This window comes from Benincasa hispida, chromosome 3 (genome assembly GCF_009727055.1).
Source record: "Benincasa hispida cultivar B227 chromosome 3, ASM972705v1, whole genome shotgun sequence".
Classification (NCBI taxonomy): domain Eukaryota; kingdom Viridiplantae; phylum Streptophyta; class Magnoliopsida; order Cucurbitales; family Cucurbitaceae; genus Benincasa; species Benincasa hispida.
The window spans coordinates 28,062,375-28,083,092 of NC_052351.1; the positions used below are offsets into that span (position 1 = coordinate 28,062,375).

Consider the following 20,718-nt stretch of genomic DNA (forward strand, 5'->3'; position numbering starts at 1 on the left):
ATATCTAAAATTATTTGTAAAGTATTAAATCGTGAAACAAAAATTTTAGAAATATTTGTAGAATTCTACGTGGATCTTACAAAATTATAAAAATTATTGAAGGTCAGAAAATCTTTACGTGGATCTTACAACTTTTTTTAAATAATTTAAAAAATCACAAATTTTCCCTTTCAAACAAACTCGGAAGTGAACCACTAATAAAATAAAATTAGTATCTCCCTTTTGAAATTTTGTAAAATCCAAACTTTAAGCCCAACATAAAGGAACTTATCATGACTAAAACTATTTGACATATTCGATAATAATTAACATAACTTTTCAGGTTAACAACAAGTGATTCGATTTTCCATTCCTTAGTATAAATTATACTTAAAGAGATATATTTAGCATCTAATATTAGTATATTAAAGACACTTAATTTGTCAGCCAAAATTTTTCAAGTTAATTTTTCACCCTTCCCTTCGAAAAATATATTCTTTTTAAAAAAATTAAACTGAATTTTTAAAGATATCATAAACAACAAATATTTAAAGACCCAGGTGCTAGCTATTTTATTTATTTATTTTGCGACTCTAAAACAAACAACTTTCACCTATAGGTTGTTTCTTTTCTTTTCTACCTAACTTTTAAAATCATTTTAAAACCCCAGCCAAAATTTGACAAATCATTTGATGATGATGATGTATCATTATTATAAAAATTAAAAAAAAAAAAAAAAAAAAAAAGCATATTACAAAAATAGAAATCTAAAAACAAAAGAACAGAGCCCAATTAATTATGGACTAAAATGTGAAACTCCTTATGTGTTAGACACACAAGATTCTACCCAAAGAGTCCAAAGAACATGCAATGGTAAACCCATCAGGAACACCTGACAGAAGAACAATATAAAAAAAACAAAACCAAAAGAATCCAATTCAAGACAAAAAATCAAAATAATAACAATTATACTATAAAAACTCCCAGATGAAGCTTGTATTCAAAACACTTTACCAACCATCCCTTCAAAGCAAGTTTCTCAGGAGGGAGAACAAAACACAAACCCCTGCAGAACAGTCTGATCATGCTTTCCTGAAAAGAGACTGCCACCACAATCACTATTATTTTCAGTCCATTCATTTGATAGAATATCCAGCATTCATGTGAGAGATCCTAACCTAATCATCTCTCAACACAACTTACTCACAAACTGCCACAAAGACCCCCCTGCAAGAAAATCTTCGCTGTGGATAATCTTAATTTACTACACAACAATTAAGACTTAAATAGTAACGGCGTCGCCTACAAGGTTCTTAGTTATAGTTATCCAGAAACCTGCATCGTGATACAGTACAGTAGGAGGTTGGATTTACACATTCATTCATTCTCAGATCAGATTGTCATTGCATCGGTGCAAATGGCTTTGAATTGATAAAACCAAACCTCCTCAAAGGCTTTATGGAATACCTTAACAGAGATTCGTATCATGATGCCAGGGAATTTCATTGCCGCCATTGCATCCCACATTTGAATTGGGATGAAAAATTTCCTGAAACATTCACGTATTCAAATTAAGTGGTGGTTAGCAGATGTTGATAAAAAATAATTACTAATTGAAGAGTGAAATGTGTTATATATAAGTTTAATAAGTATCACTGATTCCGTACCTGCAGCCAGGCAGACTGGATGGAAGCAGACATGTGCGCATCAGGGTATCCAAGATCAGTGGGATGACATATTTGATCGTTGGAATGGTGCAGAGAAGGATATTGACATGAAAGAATATTCTGGTTGGCAGCTCCAAAAGAACTGAATGGGAAACACGGCTGTTCGATAATGCTAGAACCATTGTATGCGGCATTAGACATTTGCATGTCCCGATAAGTAGAACTCAATGGAGAGTCAAGGTCATTCAGCTCCAAGTATGGCCTTTGGTCCGAACTAAACATTCCTTTGTTGCGGAATGGAAACGTTGGTTCTGAACTACATGTCACTCCATGGCCAGTAACACAAGCATTCCCATCTCCATTCAATGGAGACCAACCGCCTAGATCTTCTAAATCTTTAAAAATTGTATCAGTTTGATCTGTATATTTTGAAGCAGCAACAGAAGCCTGTAAGCCACAACATTTGTTCAATAGTTAGGAGATATCCCTCAAGAGTAACCCTCATCAATAACAGATTGAAATCCAAGAAACACCAGGAATGCAAAAGATCATGACAAATTTCCAAAACAGACTTTTTTTAAAAAAATTTGAAAATAACAACTTTCATTAAGAAAAAAATGAAAGAATAGGACATACAAAAAACAAGTCCAGAAACGAAGAGAGTTCCCCCTTTACAAAAGGGGACTCCAACTGTGCTCGAAAACAGATTGTTATCTCAATGCCTTGGTCTTCTCAACTTTCATTGAGATAAAATGAAAGAATACACAAGGTCAAACGAAAAGACCCCAACAAAAAGAGAAAAGGTCCTATCATCAAGTTATCACAAAATATACATCCGAGTAGATAAGCTGCAAAAACGACAACTCCATCTAAGATATAAATTACCAAAATATGAACATATATGAACTAAACATTCCTTGACCAAAACAAATTTACCAATTCTTGTTCATTCACTAGGAGCCAAGGGTCCGTGCACTCATGTGTTCCATTTTAACTTCCAAACGACTAGATTAGGAAACAATTGTTTGGCATTGGAGAACGACAAGGATTCAGGAAAAGTAAGATGACAAGGATTAATTGTAAAGTTGAACAAAGCTCTCTATGTCCTTCCATCATAAACTATCCCCAAAAACACTTTGTTTTCAATAACTAAACATTACTGGTTTGTTCAATTATAGATTTAGAAACCGCTAACCAATTAAATACCTCAACCCACCGTGGTTTAAGGTTTACTACTTTAGAGAAGCAATCTATTTTGAGGTAACTTTAAAATCGTTGAGTTGAACTACAGCTCTTGACCTTCATCTCTTTTGTCATTCCGGCATGAACAATACTTATATTTTTAATGATTAATAAACACAGAAAAAGTGAGGGAGAAGGGGCAAGCAAATTGTTGTCATAAAAAAAGAGACAAAAATATACCAGTATGTCATTCAAACAAACTCTGCAAATCTTTCAAATTCAGATGCAGAGAGCATAATCATGCACTGAAGACAAGATAGTCATGCAGGGTGTATGAGCAATAGTAACCAAGTAGGACTACTAGAAATTGAAACTATAAGTACAATAAAGGAAGGTAGAATTAGTGTAGAGACAGTATTGTGTTTATTTAATTTCCAAGAATCTGAATGCAAATTATATAACACTGCTGAAATGCATGTCTTCTATTGTTTAGAAGATGTCAAGTTTCTAGACTTAGTAGGAAAATCGTTCAAAAAGATAAGGAAATTCACGACACTAAGAAGAAAATTTTAAGAATTCATTCAACTTCAACATGGTCTAATTAACAAAGCATTGAAAAGATAAAGCAGCTAACTGCACCTGAAATCCATATGCATCCAAGTTTCCATTTTCAGGAAAAAAATCTTCAATGGTAAATAAGTCATCAAGACTATTGCAATTCCCAGGTATCTCCAATGGAGCAATATTTCCAGATGCAATCTGAGGCATCTCCTTCGAAGTAGATGCCATATTTTCAGAGATACATGATGCTGATGAACAACCAAAAACGTTACTCGGTGTCAAAGAGGTGTCTGGAGCAAATGAATTCAGTGGCTCTTTACTAGGTAGCACCGATAGGCCAGAGGAAAGATCAACTTCTAAAGAATCAACCTCCTCCAGACTATCCTCCTCCCAGTCTTCCTCTTTAAATGGTGCTCCATACTGGGCACCATTCCTTGGGCCCGGACCATCCTTCTGGAATATTACACAGAGAACATATGCATCCTGCCATAGGAAACATGATTATATTGGTATTACAGATCACTTTCATTAATCAGCTTTAGAAAAGAGTCATTCTATAGTTGTCGGTAGTGGCAGTTTAATTGTGGGAGAGGAAAAGGTGGATTGGAAGCATAAGAGTACAGAGTGAGAGATTAATTATCCAGTCTTTATGTACCACTTTTACAAATGTTTGATATATTCAGTGCAACAATTGCAGTTATAAGAAGTAACCTAGTATTACATATGTACTGCATTCAAAGTTTAAACCACAACATCAACTCTGAAAGACTAAAACTATCATATGAAGTAAATTTCAAGGTCATATCATAGCCTAGTGATTACCTGAGCAACATCTAAAGACAAATTATTTTCTTCAATCCTGTACTCGTGCATGACCCAATCAGTTTGATCCCCTTTTGGTGCTTTACCTCTAAAAAATGTCAAAGTCTTAATCTGCCCAACCTCTTTATTGTTGTAGTGAACAGGCCTATCCTTTCCAGTACTTTTCCAATACCCAAATTGTGTGGCACGATTCATTCGAGCACCACTTGCATACTTCCTTTCTCTCGGACAAAAGAAGTAATATTTCAGATCTCCATTTTTCAAACACGATTTATCTAAGAAATAAACAAATGTTCCAATTTCCATAAGAAGCATATAGTGGGAGATTATTTGCAACCATCAAATATGATGGTTAAATCAAATGAAGATAAGCCTGAATATATAAAAATGAGCAAGTACCTGGAAGGTCCCAGGGCGCATATTTGTATATGTCCAACTCAGAAATGACTCCCGTAGGAAGCTTTTTCCGCATCACTTTCTTCTTTAGATAGAACATTACCAACTCAACGTGAGTTGGATGAAACCGAAACCCGGGAGGTAGTGATCTTTTCTTCATGGTAAATCTAGAGACTTCAGTGCTGTGTGTATATGGTGAAACCCGTATACCCAACTTCCAACGAGCAGGACGGGAAAAAATCGTAATTTTCTCTTATCTCAATCAGTTTGAAACGAAGAGCTCTCAAAAAAATGTTTTAAAAAGAAGAAATATACCCAAGTGTCGAATCCAATTCTCAAATAGAATAGCATAATCCCCTCCAAGAAAAAAGAAAGGGGGAAAAGAGAGAAAAGAAAAACAATCGTCAAGTCCAGTGACGGAACAAGATCTTCCACGAGCACCAGAATCTCCCCCGGTTCATGAAACAAAAATCAAACGGTCTAGATGAATTCTTCCTCTGGAGTTCAAAAGACATTGGTATGCTAGGAAAACCCTGTTTTGAAGAGCATTAGATGCAGTGATGATATATTAGATAACATCCCCTTGAAAAAACACATTTGTTCATCAAACAAAACAAGCATCGTTGAGCCAAATAGTCAGTAAAATTCAAACGAGTGGTATTCATCCAAAACGATTTACAAATCACTACACAACCTTTCCCACAACAGATGAGTGTCACGAGGCATAACAAAACCAACACATCTTTCGAAAACAAATCAATCAAAGGAACCCAGAAACAGAGTTATAATACAAAAACATCACAGCAACAGCTGCATAATAAATAAATAAATAAATAATCCAAACAATCCAAAACGATCAAAAGGGTATTAAGTAAATGCACAGAGTAATCCAGAGAAACCCTCGTTTCTGAACAAAGTAGAAAGTTACCAACGAGGTCAACTCAAGAACAGAAACAACGAAAACTCAGAAAGCCCCATAGACGATGATAAACAGCAATCATCACCGCGATGGAAAAGGAGGGGGAAAAAGATCAGCAGATTTTGAGAGAGACCGCAGAAACCGTACCGGAATTGTGAGGAAGAAAGCGGGGGAGAAACGGAGATGGCGAAGGAACGCCGCCGTGAACGGATGAGGGAGAGAGAGATGGAGGAGGAGAAGAGAGAAGGGGCAGAGTAGCGTATGGACTTCGGAAAACGGAGGTTGAAGAAAAGAGAGATTATATAGAAAGACTTGAAGCAGGCTGGTGGTGCCTTGCTGTGAAAGGAGGGTCAGGGGTATACATGGAATTCGATAAATATATATCATTATCTCTCTTCTTTTTTTCATCATGCGAGTCAAACTCGTAGAGACGAAAAATTGATGAATGAAAATGTCGTTATCTTAATTTTAAGAAAATGTTAGATGCAAATATTGATATTTTATAAAATTATTAAAACAAACAAATTCAGAAAAAATGTTTAAATAAATAAATACACATTTTATGGTGGGATGTTTTCAAATATAGAAAAATAAACTAAAATATTTATAAATAATAGTAAAATATCATCGTCTATCCGATAGACTACTATCTGACATAGATAGTCACATATAATAATTTATCACGATCTATTACAGATAAATTGTGATATTTTGTTATTAATTGTAAATATTTTTAACAATTTTATCATTTAAAATAATTTTTCTTTTATGATTTTAAAGAAGTTAAAATGCTTATAGTGACATTTTGTTGTTAAATTTTTATGTGATTTAATAGAAATATTGATTCACTTCCATGTATTTCGAACCACCAATATTTAATATGTAATACACGCAGCTCTCTTAATTTTTTTATACACCATGATAAATTTAAAGTTTTTATGGGCAAAATTCGAGTTTCCCCAATATTTCTTTACTCTATTTGAAAAACAAATATATGGTCTTTTACTTCTGAAGAGGGTGAATATATTTTAATAATAATATTTAAACACCTTTTAAATATTTTTGAACTCAAAAGGTACTCGAATCTTTTGACTTTTAACTAATTGGACTAAAAATAAATAATTGAGGGAAGCATTTTTAGATTTATACATCTTTTTAATTATTGATTTAATTTATGACATCATTTTTATAGTGTTAACATTTATGCTACTTGATGTATATAAATTTGTCTTATGATAAATTCATATGATAAAAGTTTAGAGGAGAAATGAGCTAAAAAAATTATAATAGAAACAAAATCAACTTGTCTACTATAGAATTAATTTATTCTTTGATTACCTACCAACTTTCTTAATAACTATCATGTCAAATAAATTTACAACCAACCACTTTTTTTCACACACTTCTTTAAATCATTCTTGCCCTGAATGAAAATATGTTTTTCGTTGGACAAAGATACTAAAACCTACCATAAAAGACTAATAATAAAATGCTCAAAAAGAACAATATTAATAAATAAATAAAATCTCGTTTGGTAACCATTTTATTTATTATTTTTACTTTTGAAAATTAAATCTAGACTATTTATACCTCCCAAATTTTTCTTTTGTTATCTACTTTTCACTATTTAAAAACCAACCACAAAAGTAAAGAACCAAATAGTTGAGATTGAAGACATTGAAAATTGATAAATAATGGATTGTGAGTTTTTGAAGAAGAGGAGGAAAGGCATGCAAAAACTCTCCACCTCAATAGTCAAGCCTTTTGCTTTTTAAGAAATATATATTCTGTCTCTGATTAAAGCTAATGTGAAACATCCCAAAATTTAAGTATAAATCTTCCATCACAATATCATAATATAGTAGAAACACCAAGCATTTATGCTATTGGCATAATGATTAGTTAATATGATTGCATAGATTGCTAACAAAAATAATGTCCGTTCCAACATGATAAGGTATTAATGTTAAACTCAACACAATAAACATGAGAGGAACAGCAGAGATATCAATGCCACTGAAACTCATCATATACGACTTGATCAAATTAGAGAATTTTCCAAATCAACAGCACAAGAAACAGACACTAATGCACTGAACAAATCTTTTCCTATCACAACAACCTCTTTGGTACAACTAGTGTTGAGAGGATCAGACCAAGTTGGGAAGCACAGATGGGATCCAAACATCTCAAGAATGTAAAACAAGATAAAAATAAACCTTTATGTAATGCAAGAGATTTTCGTTCCATCACCAAGATGTGCTAGCACTGATGCCTATTGCTCTGCGTTAAGTACTCCAATGTGTAGTTGCAATCACGATATCGTTAAGCACAGACGGTACAGGCAGCAATGGCAAGTTCAAGGTCTGTCTTCTCCATTGAAAACTGCAATTATTATATACAAGGTATGCTTTTTTGGTATACAAGGGAAGCTGAATCTGCTCTCCCAACAAGCAGCCATGTTATGCACTAAATCAAATGAGAAAGTTGAAACTTAATACTGTTCCAGCCGTTGATCAGCCAGTAGTACCTTCCATCAGCTAATAAAATCACTGATTCAATCCGCTCGTGTAGAAAAAAACAGGTCATGCACCAACAGCAAAGAATCTATTTTGACATCCAGGGAAACTTTGGAGCCACTCCAACAGAAACAAACTAGCCTTAAACTGGTAGTTGATTAGAGATGTAATCTCAATCGAAATGGTTCACTAGGCTGGCAATCTCAAATGGTAAAACAAAGACACCAGAACCACCGTGGAAATCTAACCTCATAATATTCCATTCAAAACTCTTTGATAATAATCATACTGCCGGGTTCGCCATGCATCTAAGCTGCTACTGATAAGTGAAAGCACTAAAGAGACACATTGCTGCGCGAGAAAGAGTTTTGCGGTTAGTACTCTATCAAATGCAACATTATCCAATACAACTTACAAGCACAAGTAAATAAAATAGAACCTCTTCAGTCAAACTGAGATGAAATCGTTTTCTGAGATTCTGAATTGTTCGCGGGCCACCTTTGAAGCATGGAAATCCAGAGTCCTGATTTCAATGTGGAGAAAACAAATGAGTTAACAAAAACAGGTTAACAATCTTGACTCTGATATCATATTAAGCATGAGAGAAACTAATGTGTATTTTTAATGAAATGGGCTTATATATAGTCACAGGTAATACAAGTGTCAGCAACTGAATAAATAAGCGACAAACTCTCAACGAATGTACAAGGCAAATAACTCTAATACAAGTAAGAAAAACATTCTTATAATCCTACCCTGCTTATATATTTGCATGTTTTCGGTTCAATGATTGTCAACATTGTCTATTAGAAGAATGAATGATTATCTGCCGGAGATATCAATATGCCCTGCCCCATTACTTGAAGATTTTAAATGGTGGTCTTGATTTTCTTATATGGATAAGAACTAGCACTCTTGTGCTTCACTCTGTAAAAAGCATTTGATTCTTCAGTCACCGGCATCATTTGAGGGCCTATGATTTCATAACACTATTGTTCCAAGTTTCCTACTTGTTTTCAATTATTAACGAAATAAATGGCATTCAACCATATGGTCTTCAGATTAGCATCAACTATGATACATGATTTCATAACACTATCGTTCCAAGTTTCCTACTTCTTGTTTTCAATTATTAACGAAATAAATGGCATTCAACCATATGGTCTTCAGATTTGCATCAACTATGATACTAAGTACTGACAAACTCCAACAAACAATGACTAAGCTTTCAGAACCTGACTGGCAAATATAAAGATGAATATATAAGAAAACATAAAAGTAAAGGAAAAAATCATGCCTGAATAACACTACAGTTCGTATTTCAATTATCTAAAATATTACTTGCGTATCTTCCTTCTATTTTTGTCTTCCTTTTTTTTTTTTTTTTTTTTTTTTTTTTTTTTTGTAAACAAAAATTTCATTGATAAGATATTAAGGTGAAATTACAAAAGGGGTCATGTCCAATAGATTACAAAAAACTTCTCCAATTGGTCATATGGTTGGTTAAACTATAGTTACAATAAGGGAAGCTTGGTTTACACCAACTAAGATTAGTTAAACTATAGTTTTTTTATTAAAAATAAATAAATAAAAAATAAAAAATAAAAAACCTTCTGTTTTTGTCTAATAGATTACATATAAAATATCATGATTTTTCAAGAAAGAAAGAATCTTATAAATGAATTGTTATTTCTCATTTCTTAAGGTTGAAATACTAGAGAAAAGGTAACATAAAACTTTTAATTATCCAATGCATTTATGTTTCTTTTTTCTTAAAAAAAATAGAGTACAAGAAACAAAAGAATGGATATCAAATGCACTCGAACAAAGATGAAACAATAAATAAAAACTAATCAAGAAAGAAGGAGAAGAAAAGAAAATGAAAAATATTATCTAACATGACCACAATTTCTTGGCAAGGGAGAATAGAATTCTGGATTACCTCCACAACATAGAAAGATTCAGCAGACTTTACCACTCAATAATTTAACAAGAAGTAATTATTTAACATTTTTCAACTGAAGCTTTTTTTTTTTGGTGGGGGGATAAGATTCAATCAAGAGCTTCGGTTCAGTGCAGAAATCAATATTGGGCATAAGTGAAAAAAATAAATAATAAAAAATAAAATAAAATAAAAATCTACCTGCAACATCTCAACAAGAAGAATAACACGTTCTGCATGCTTACGGCATGTGAGAAATCCTTGAATGCATAAAACCTGGTTTCAAGGGCAAAAGCAACAATAAATTCAGTCCACTTTATGCATTATGTGAAAGATGTGAAGAATATCAAGGTCTCAAGAAAAAAGAGGGTTTATGATTACTTTAAAATAATCAAAAAACTCGCTCGGAACTCCTTCAGCATCAGAATCCATGACCTAGCATTAATATTCCAATTATTTGACAATTTAAAAAACAAAAATGGAATGATCACAGGATGTCAAATAATCAAAAAGAAAAAAGTGGAAAGATACATGTAGGCTGTCAGCCAAGAATGTATCATATAAAAGTGAACATACCTCCAGGAGCTCCCGGGTTAATTTGAAAGGAGCACTCTCAAAATTTACCCCGCCAGGTGAGTTAGAGAGCATGAAGCCAAAGTCGATATGTATTATATGACCCTCCTCATCCAATAGCAGATTTCCATTGTGCCGATCTTTCACCTAGTAAATGCAGCAGGAAAAACCAATAAGAGGACTCAACAAAGCCAATTTATTATTCTTTTCTTTTTTGTGAAAACGGAAATAAAAATAATATCATTGAATGAGAACACTACGGGGAAAAACAATCTTCAACATGCAAAACTTTTTAAGCAATAGAAAGAAAAAAAAACAGTTATGCGTTAGAAACTAAAATGATGTCTCCCTTCAGTGGATGAATTGGCAACAGCACGTCAGCACCTTATATCAATAAAATGAGGGGCTAATTGCTATAAGCCATTGTTAATAAATATTCTCAAAGCATCTGCATCTACTAAAAGGGTTCTTTCGACAATCATGGAAGCAAAGTCATCTTAATTCACAAACTTAATTTTCGGGTATGAAATTCTCGACATCAATTAGGAAAAACAGGCAAATGATCTAGTTGTAAGAATAAACTATAGGAATGGAGCTTCTATAGCTGAACAAACAATGCAGAAGATAAATTCAATGACAGTTTAACAATAGTTCACTCACTCTACAATGTACTAATGTTCCACCATTTTCCAATTATAATTTGAATACTATAATTTAATCATCATACACTTTCCAATAACAAAATTTATCATCACTTTGATATAGTAACGATTAAAAATCATAGAAGCGTGAACTCTTATCTAGTCTCTAGCCAATAATGAAATAATTGGAATGATTGTATATAAAAGACAAACAATATTGAATCAGTAAATTAGAAAATAGTTCTCAATGAAAGCTTGTTTCTTATTCTTATTCTTATTATTATTTATTGAAAGACATAATACCTGCAGAAGGTAGCAGACGAGGGAATATCCAGCCATACTTTCCACGAAATTCCTCTGTTTAGAGTTCAAACAAAAACAATATAAATCACAAAAGCATTGAAAAAATAAGAATGGAATATTAGGTACACAGAGTCTCAGTCTGTATCCATCATTCTTTTTGTTATAACGAGCTGAACTTCCATTGAGAAGAGTTTGGATAAAATGCAACAAAAGAACAACCCCATTTGCTTCTAGCAAGTATTATATCAGAAATTCATTCATAGTTCCAAAAAAAGAAAAAAAAAAGTAACAACAATAATAATACTACTATTATTATTATTAAATCAAATTATAAAAAAACAATATAGCGATCCAGTTTCAATTGATGAATGCAATACAAGTTACAACACCCATCTTGATATTCAATCAAAGTGTATATGCATGCATGCATACGTGAAACATATCTATATATATATATATATATATGAGATCTCAGTCCAAAAGGAAAGCCAAGGTTCTGAAGATTCTAGTGACCATGACTATTTTGTAGAAAGGACTTGGTTGGAAAGAGGCCGACAGGACTTGGTTGGAAAGAGGCTGACAGGACTTGGTTGGAAAGAGGATGACATAAACAATTTTAAAGATAATAAGCATCTTGTTACAAAGTCAAGTTCTTCTTATGAGAACTTCAGTCGCGAAAGAAGAGTGAGTCAACCATCTTTGAAGATAAAAAATAATCTTCCACTCATCTAACCTAATGTTGATTTTATTCTCATCAAGAACAGAATCTCTGAAAGAGGAGCTTTATCCTCATGGCTTTCCCTCCAAACACAAATAGCAATACCAGATAACTTTGGAAGTATCTCTCTCATTCCTGTAGTTATCGATCATTAAAACAACAGATGTATACAAGTTAGCATTCAAATCTGAGGCCAACTCAAAGGTCCTTACATGTTTCATCCAACACCCAAAAGATGGAACCACCATATTAGCAAATTGCAATAGAAATGTAGAATTTGATTCTTACCAGTTTTTGAACCTTCAATAAAACCATCACTCTATACCCCATAGAATTTAAAATTTCAAAAAATTGGAAAGAAGGAAAACTAGAAGTCTAAAAGAGAGCTTTCGAGGGAATCCTAAACATACAATATCAAGAAACTGTAATTAAAAATAATACCTATAATAACAATAATAAATAAAAATAAGGGGTACCTGGGCAAGTTTAAAACTTGGGGAGTTTTCTTCATATTTGGCAACAAAGAACTCACGCAAACTAGTGATGCCAGGATATCTACTTTTGATAGAATGAAGTGACGCCTGTAAGAGAAATAGCGGTGATCTGCATAGTTTTTATTTTCTTTTCCATTGTCAAATTTAACTTAAAAAAATAGTATAAGATTACCGTATCTGGAATTGTCTCAATAAGAGCCGTGTAAGAAGAAGTAACTAATACTTCATAGGGTCGTAACCAGAGAGGAAGGCCAGCTTCTTGAAATATATCTGGCGTCAATGAAAAATAAAGATGTCAAAAGCAAAATAATTTACAATAATGCTCTATTATTAACATTCTTGCAGCTGAAACAAGAGAGTGGAGTTAATTTTGGCTTCTTCCAGACAATTTAAGGACATGATGGAGACGGAACTTGATAATCCCCCGTAATAGGCTTCAGACATTAGATTCTTTGGCAAGTAGCAATCTTCCTAGTTTTATTATTTTTCTCCCCAATTTATAGCTAAAAAACAGTACAGTTTTAAGGGAAGCTGAGAAATTGTAGGACTTCTGACATGAAGGTTTAGAATGCAGCACATGTCAATATCTCTCCCTGGATGTTCTTTATGGACTGTTTTCTATATTATCCTCCTTTTCCGATTCTTAAATTGAATCAGTCTCTTGTGATTGTGTTTTGTTCTTTTCTTTTCTTTTTCTTTTTTTTTTCTCTCTCTCTCTTCCAGATTGCTCCGTTGTTTAGTTATTCTGTTTCTAGGCTTTTCTTTTATACTTGGGAAGATGGACTGATTCCATAGGAAGAGGGAAAAAATAAATTATATTGTTTTTTCAAAAAAGGAAATTCCTTTTTCAATTCATTGGTATCCTGACCAAACATGAACATAGCTCAACTGGCATGAACTTACATTATCAACCTCGAGGTCTGAGGTTCAATCTACCATAATTCATTGGTATCCTAAAAGTTTCCCAATACTTTCCCATCTAAAGATTTTTATAACCATAGAAACAAGGAAAATAAAACCAATCAATTAAGAAATTAACAAAACTAATATGAGCTATCAATAACTTATTAAGTAACTTAATTAAACTATTTCTCCTACCAATTCCCTGCATTGATCTTCTTTCAATATCGAAGTTTAGCATAGGGATGCCTTGTCTCCTTGGCTAAGCCAAGGGATTGAACATGAAACCCTGAAAAGTGGCCATACCATAAAAGTGTGAAATAAGTTGCACAGCAAGATGCTCCTGTCTGCAATCATCTCCACTCTTCACAATGACCTATGAAAAGAAAAGAAAATAATACATAAATAAATAAACAATGGCAAACCTGGATATCCATAAACTAACTGGATCTCTAAAAAGTCTTTTTTTACTAATATTATTATTTGGTAAGAAACCAACCTTCCATTAAGCAATATGAAAGAAAAGAATAACTAAGGGCATACAAAAAAGGAAACCCAAAACCTCCAGAAAGTTACTGAGTAATAGAAGATCATCAAGGGATTACCGTGCTTAGTCACATATTGATATGTCATCAAGTTGAAGGAAATCAATAATAATAGTTAATACTCGTGATATATGACAATTTATAATTTATGCCAAAATGTGCATGATGTGGCAATACAGACAGACAGAATGAAAATCGACGAAATGTGAATTTAAATAAAGACAGAATGAAAATAAGTGTTGAATAAAATAAGATCTGAAAAACTGAAACAGAACTTACAGAACGCAAGTCCCAACCAGATAACTTTCCAAATTCTGAAGCTTTGCGTATCCTTTCTTTCTTAACTGACCAAAGTTCTCCAGATAAGGCGTCACTGGCCTTGGGTGTGCTGCCATTTGCCTATGTTAAAAAGAGATCTGTAAGCTCTTAAACTTCCAAAATCACATGATATAGAAAAATATATCCATTTTTCAGTCTTTACCCTCGGCTGTGCATCTGATGAATCCTGACCAGCCCCTTTTAGAGGGAGTCCAGGAGGTGCCTCGCCTTTTGCTGCTGCAGCCTGCACAAGAGGAGCAGCAACTTGATTGAAGGTAAAACAATTTGAGGGTATGACAAACAAATGCAAAGAAAGAATCATCTCATGCCAACCTACGAATTATAGCTAGCATTCCATCCGCTAATTTGATTAACCATTATGATTCAATCTATGGTTCCATATTCTTTCTCCCTCATAAGCAGTTCACCACAAGGATTGCATTAACTAGAGGCAGGACTTCTAAACGTCTATTACACATACACGAAGTAAAATAATTCTAAATTTAAATCCGTAAGCAACTGGTGACAATGATGATGATTATTATTGGTGTGCACTTGCATAAGTGCTATTTGCAAATGCCAAATCTCACCTTTACTTCTTCTATAGCTACTGTACTTGGGACCCGGCGGTGTTCCCTCCGACGTGGTGCTCCTTGTACTTCAATGTCTTGCATTCTAGTTCCAGGATCAGCTGTGAGAACAACTCTCACCCACTCCAAGTCGCTGCTAGAAGCTGCTCCTGAACCATGAACAACATCTGCTGTACCATGTTGACTTGATACAATTTCAGCGGGGTCTGAATCAGTTATTTCAGTGTTCTTTGACTCATTCTTCAGTTGTTTCTCCACAGAAAGTTTCAAACTTACAAATTTCACTTTTGCATCTGACTTGTGCGACATTGCTTGATCAATTGCTTGAGCAGTAGAACTTGACATTCGATCAGTACTATTCCGGTATGCCTCTTGAGTTGTCCACAATGGATAGGCCCAGGGAGGTGGCTTCGGTAATAATGCATCTCCATTTGCTAAAGGAATTCCTCCTCTAGATAGTTTTTGAGCACTGGATGCATCCTTTACGTTGCTAAAACAATTTGGGAAAAAAAAAAAACAAAAATGAGATAAAGAGACAAAGTGGTCAAAATCTTGAATGTTAATATTAAAACGACTTGGATGGGTTCACAATCATAACTGTAATTGACATCAAAGTAGCTAAGCCTGCTGGAACTTACTTTGGAACTTCACTTTTCAGTACTTCAACACATATTAAGTAAGGTGCTTTTTCCCTAGAGTTGAGAAGCACAGCTTCATCCTCAGGAATATGGACAACACGATACATCCCCCTTCCCATAGGAAATGAAACGCCTGAAAATACAACCAATATCCAAATAATCAAGAAGTTCAACTTCCAGAACAAATTTCTTGCAGTATCATAACATTTGCTAGAACACGGAGAATTCACCCATTGGCCATCAATAGGCAAATGAAAATGTGAATTCGTATAAAAGGAAGGCAAGGCAAGGAGACAAGACATCTTTCTGCTAACACGAAGCAAGGAAATTACATAAAGGAGACCCAAACACGACTAACTCCTAGCTTCCCCCACCACAACAAAGAGAGAGAGAGAGAGAGAGAGAGAGCGCGAACAAAAGGCTCTACTTTGACCCTTGAAATATCTAGTTTTCTTTCCATCAAAGAAACCAAAAAGAGCCCCGTGGCATTTTTCCAAATAACTATTGAGTTTCGTTAATCCAGTGGCTTTAGGGATAGCTCATTCCCCTTTTTTGTAATGAACCTTTTAGAACAATATACTCTCTCCTTTCTTATGTTAAAAATAATAATTATTATAAAATTGTATAAAAGATGATTTTCCGTATTCACCAAATAAGACCTCAAGGAGCCTGGGGATAATCACACAACTATTTGGTTTTAGACTCCTATAGGAAGACATTAAAGCAAACCATAGAGCACACCACTCTCAATAACTCTCCGACCCTCCAGAGATCCTCTGAAATTTCACCAATCTCTCTCAACCAGACATTTCACAAAACAGCCATAAATAAATAAATAAAACCACTTCATAGAACCCTTCTCTTACTCCAGACGGGTGTATAAAGTGCTGATATCTCTAGGACGGCACCAAATCAAAATTCAAAATTGTAGCACCAAAAGATCAACTGGAGCAAAATAGACAATTACAAACCTGAATACAAGCTCATTTCCAACTGAGCATGTGAAAGAACAACGTGACAACAGCACAAATATTTGCATTTTTTTTTTTTTTTGATAAGACAAATATTTGCAAGTTTCACCTAGTGACAGAAATTTATTCATAGTTTTGAAGATCTAAAGAAAAGATTTTTCTTCTACTTGGGGTTTCACTTGTCATTCCTTCTTCCATATACTGTCTTCCCCTTTTCCCTCCACTGTTGCCCATGTTTTTTCTGGAAGGTTAAAATCCAAAGAAGGTTAGAGTCTTTGTGTGGCAGCTTTTACATGGAAGAGTTAACACCATGAATCACGTTCAAAGACACCCTCCCTTCGTTTTATTCCTGCAATGGTGCATTCTTTGCAAGAGGCACAAGGACGACCCAGATCATTTGTTTTGGGGATTGTCAGTTTGCTCACTACCTTTAGAGATACTGGATGAGATTGTTTGGTGTTAATTGGGCTTGGCATAGAGATGGTAGGACTTAGGTGGAGAAGGTGCTTTTGAATTCTCCCTTCCGGGGGATGTGCAAAATTTGGTGGCAGACTCATTCCCTTGCAATTTTTGTGGGTCATCTGGAATGAAATAAATAATAGAATTTTGGCGAGGTTGAGAGAATCAAGTGAGGAAGTTTGGGAAGTGGCTAGATTTAATGCATCCTTATGGCATCAAATACAAGAACCTTTTTAATTATGCCATTTGGAATTAAATAGAACGTTGAGAAATAAAAGAATGGTATTATTTTTATGGAAACTTTCAGATCGTTTTGAATAATATTAGCATTACATGCTACATGTTGCACTAAGAAAAAGAAATGCTTCTAAATTGGCATCATATAGATACCTTATAAATAAGATCATACCTCCATTATTTTGAGCCTCGGCTACTTTTAAATTTATTTCTGCAAGAGACTTTAAACAAAATGACAAGAGATGTATGAACTATTTCAGTAAGAAACTCAGGGAAAAAAATGTAAGAACATAAGAGGTCAATTGGCAGAAAAATTATAAACAACCTCTCGAAGTGCACTTTTCCGGTCTTCAATTGGAAATACATCCACTAAACCATATGATGTCTCACATAAGGAGTGAACAAAGTCCAATGACTCGTGATAAGCTCCTTTTCTGAACTGAGATGCTGTACTATTTGGAAGAGGAGGCTTAACATTTGACTTCTCATTTTGCTGTCTCGGGGAGCCCGGGTGCTTCTATAAAGTTATGAGCATACAATTCAGACTAGGGTGCCAAAAAGTTGTAGTAAAGATCAGGCAACTGATGCAGTGAAAACCTTAGGTGTTCAAATATTGCATTATTTTGTCCCCTTAGTGTTCTCTTAAGGGAATGTTGAGGAAATTTAGGGCAGCATTTTTTTTTCTCTTGAATTCCTCTTGGTTCGATTAGCCTAAGTTCCTCTGTAATTACTTTTTCTGTTCTATTATTGCCAATTTGGAGTCTTTTTTAAACTTCCAAGTGATATCACCTTATATTTCACTATTAGAAAATTGTTTATAATCATAGAAAAATAAACATAATTCTTTCTTACAGGAAAAGGAATTAGAGGCCAATAGTAAGGGTACCTCATTGTGCTTCTTCAATCCAAAAAGCTCTGAGTCTTCAATTGAACGCTCCCGATCTCGAAACAACTTCCGAAAAAAATTCTCTGTACCTCGACTACTTTCAGGCAGGCTATCTATGTTACTGTTTTCATTTAATTCAGTACTTTTTGCCTCCTCCGGATGCACCCGAAACAGTCTGCGAAACAATGAGAAATCTGAAGGCTCTTCTTCCTCCACATTCCCATTGGCATCTTCAACCTTATCAATTATATCATTTTTGTCCTCAATTTTATCCTTAAAAAGTTTACGAAAAAACCCTTCCTTTTCATCATCTTCCCTGGATTTAGAACATTTTTCTTCAGAGTTCATATCATCTTCATTCCTGTCATTTGCATCTCGCTTATCTTCGAACTTATCCTTGAAAAGCTTTCGAAAAAATCCTTCCTTTTCATCATCCTCCCCTGACCCAGACTTGGAAGCTATTTTATCCACAGATTCATTCTTGCTATCACGAAACAACCTTTTGAAAAAACCCTCTGAGCTTGAAGTCACATCCTCATCTTCTCTACTGTCCCTCAGAAACCTCTTGAAAAAACTCTCTCTTTCAGAGTCATCGTCATCTTTTTCTGATGACTTCCTGAAGAGCAGAGTATCACGAATCTTAGAACCTGAGTCATCATCATTTCTACTGTCCCTTAAAAGCCTCTTGAAGAACCCATCTTTTTCAGTTTCATCACCATCTTTATCTACTGACTTCCTAAACAAAAATGCATCTCTAACTTTTGGGCTTGGGATAAATTTCTTAAAAATATTGTTCTCGTCGGGCGATAATTGACCAGCATCTTCTTGCCAATTGTTCCCTGATGAAGGCGAGAATGACATGGACCTTCGGTCAGGTGGAGAAGACACAAGGGACAACAACTGCTGTTTTGATGAAAATAGCTTATTCAAAACCTGGTTTTTGCTTCCAGGGCTCATTGATTCTCCCTGAGGTCGGACAAGAGGCGGCCATTCACCCATCAATGTTGCTGCAATCTGACACTTCTCCTGAATCCTACTTATCCCATCAGTATCATCAGAGTCATCAAGCTCAGCAGCTAAAAGCCAATGCACCTTCATAGCTATATGAAGCGACTTCGAGCACATATCAATTACAAATTTATCCAACGATGGACTAGGCTTATGCACCATCATGTAGCATATCTGAAACAAATAGCTCTCCAAACCCGATAGAGGCAGCGTATACATTCTATTACAGAGATAATCACGAACCCCCGAGTGTTCATGCTTGTAGAGATAGCTAACAGCAATCCACTCACAGAAAAAAGCCGAGTCAAAGAACCGAATAAGCCAACCACTCTCGCCATTTTCGCTTGTCGTTGTGGCCCTGGAGGCGATCTCTCGTGGTGACTCATAAGAGTCACCACGAGCGAGTCCCAGAAACCTCACCATTCTCACTCGATCATTATAAACCAAAAACCCAACTCAAACAGAACCAGAAACCCCGAAATCCTCTCAAAATTCAGATCACCACAACACACAAATCCTACTCAAACTTCCACAAACAACCAGAATTCCAAAAACCGACTGAGTTAAGACTCCAGAATCACTAAATTCCAACGCCTACACTAAATCACATTCGTCAACCAGAATCCCAATTTGTTTTTTAAATAACAATAATCAACAACGAAGCGATTCCTTTAAGCCCCCCCTCAGAGAGGGGAAATGAACGGAATATGAAAAGAAACACCAAAGGAAGAATGTAAGTAAGTTGGTGAGGGAGAATCAAGCAGAAAAGGAGAGACGTGAATAGGAAACCACACACCTTGAGCAGGAAGTGAAATCGAATTGGTTGGAAACAGAAATTGAGGAAATGGCGCGAAGAAAAACTGAGGTTGATCGAGTGGATCTTGAAATTCCTTTGAAGAAATGGAGCGGCGGTGAGGGTAAAGTGGTGGCGGTGGTGTTGGGTAGTAGTGCAGAGATGGTGGTGAAGAAGAAGATGGTGGTGGTCGTCGAAGTTGTTGGAGAGAGAAAGAAAGGTCGAAGGTGAGAAAGAGAGAGACAGACAGACAGAACGTAAGTAATTATTATTTTTTCAATTTTAAATTTCTATTTTTTTAAAAAAATATATTTTATTTTAATTACTGAAGCACGAAGCTAGCCTTAGTGGGGAAAATGGGGAAGCATTTTTTTTTCTTTTTTTTCTTTTTTTAAAAAAAAAAAAAAAAAAAAAAACTTCTATATTCCAAGCTAGTTTGCCTTTTGGATTTTAGTGAATCATCGTTTGTCATTAAAATCATACCAAATGTTCCTAATTTCAAAAACTTGTATTTTAGGTCAAATTACGAATTTGTCTTTTTTAACTTTTAAGGCTGTAAAGATAACTTAAAAAAATATATCGAATTTCAACCTATGATGTTTTAGTGAATGAGATATGTCTTAACCAATTGAATATAATACAAATTAGTTGAATTAT

The 20,718-nt window shown here is 34.5% G+C and overlaps 2 protein-coding genes across 4 annotated transcripts; both read right to left on the minus strand.

Annotated features, from left to right (window-relative positions):
- Nucleotides 1-850: 850 nt before the first annotated feature.
- Nucleotides 851-5,838, minus strand: LOC120073746 (NAC domain-containing protein 82). Of its 3 annotated transcripts, none has more exons than XM_039026570.1 (6): nucleotides 5,674-5,838; nucleotides 4,611-5,140; nucleotides 4,212-4,486; nucleotides 3,468-3,872; nucleotides 1,647-2,093; nucleotides 851-1,528 (listed from the first exon to the last, which is right to left on the minus strand). In XM_039026570.1, the coding sequence occupies exons 2-6, from the start codon at nucleotides 4,765-4,767 to the stop codon at nucleotides 1,448-1,450; spliced, it is 1,365 nt and encodes a 454-aa protein (XP_038882498.1). In that variant the 5' UTR covers nucleotides 4,768-5,140; nucleotides 5,674-5,838; the 3' UTR covers nucleotides 851-1,447. The 3 variants fall into 3 exon arrangements, with proteins under 3 accessions (XP_038882498.1, XP_038882499.1, XP_038882500.1); XM_039026571.1 differs by lacking the exon at nucleotides 5,674-5,838 and adding an exon at nucleotides 5,536-5,673; XM_039026572.1 differs by lacking the exon at nucleotides 5,674-5,838 and having other exon boundaries at nucleotides 4,212-4,428; nucleotides 4,611-4,752.
- A 1,693-nt stretch (nucleotides 5,839-7,531) lies between these two features.
- LOC120072659 (phosphatidylinositol 4-kinase beta 1) lies at nucleotides 7,532-20,312 on the minus strand. The gene is made up of 16 exons (XM_039025094.1): nucleotides 18,261-20,312; nucleotides 17,700-17,891; nucleotides 17,547-17,595; nucleotides 15,708-15,840; nucleotides 15,070-15,559; nucleotides 14,643-14,723; nucleotides 14,441-14,560; nucleotides 13,923-13,992; nucleotides 12,889-12,986; nucleotides 12,699-12,803; nucleotides 11,505-11,558; nucleotides 10,564-10,707; nucleotides 10,369-10,422; nucleotides 10,189-10,263; nucleotides 8,485-8,568; nucleotides 7,532-8,396 (listed from the first exon to the last, which is right to left on the minus strand). The coding sequence occupies exons 1-16, from the start codon at nucleotides 19,689-19,691 to the stop codon at nucleotides 8,295-8,297; spliced, it is 3,282 nt and encodes a 1,093-aa protein (XP_038881022.1). The 5' UTR covers nucleotides 19,692-20,312; the 3' UTR covers nucleotides 7,532-8,294.
- Between the last annotated feature and the right edge of the window lie 406 nt (nucleotides 20,313-20,718).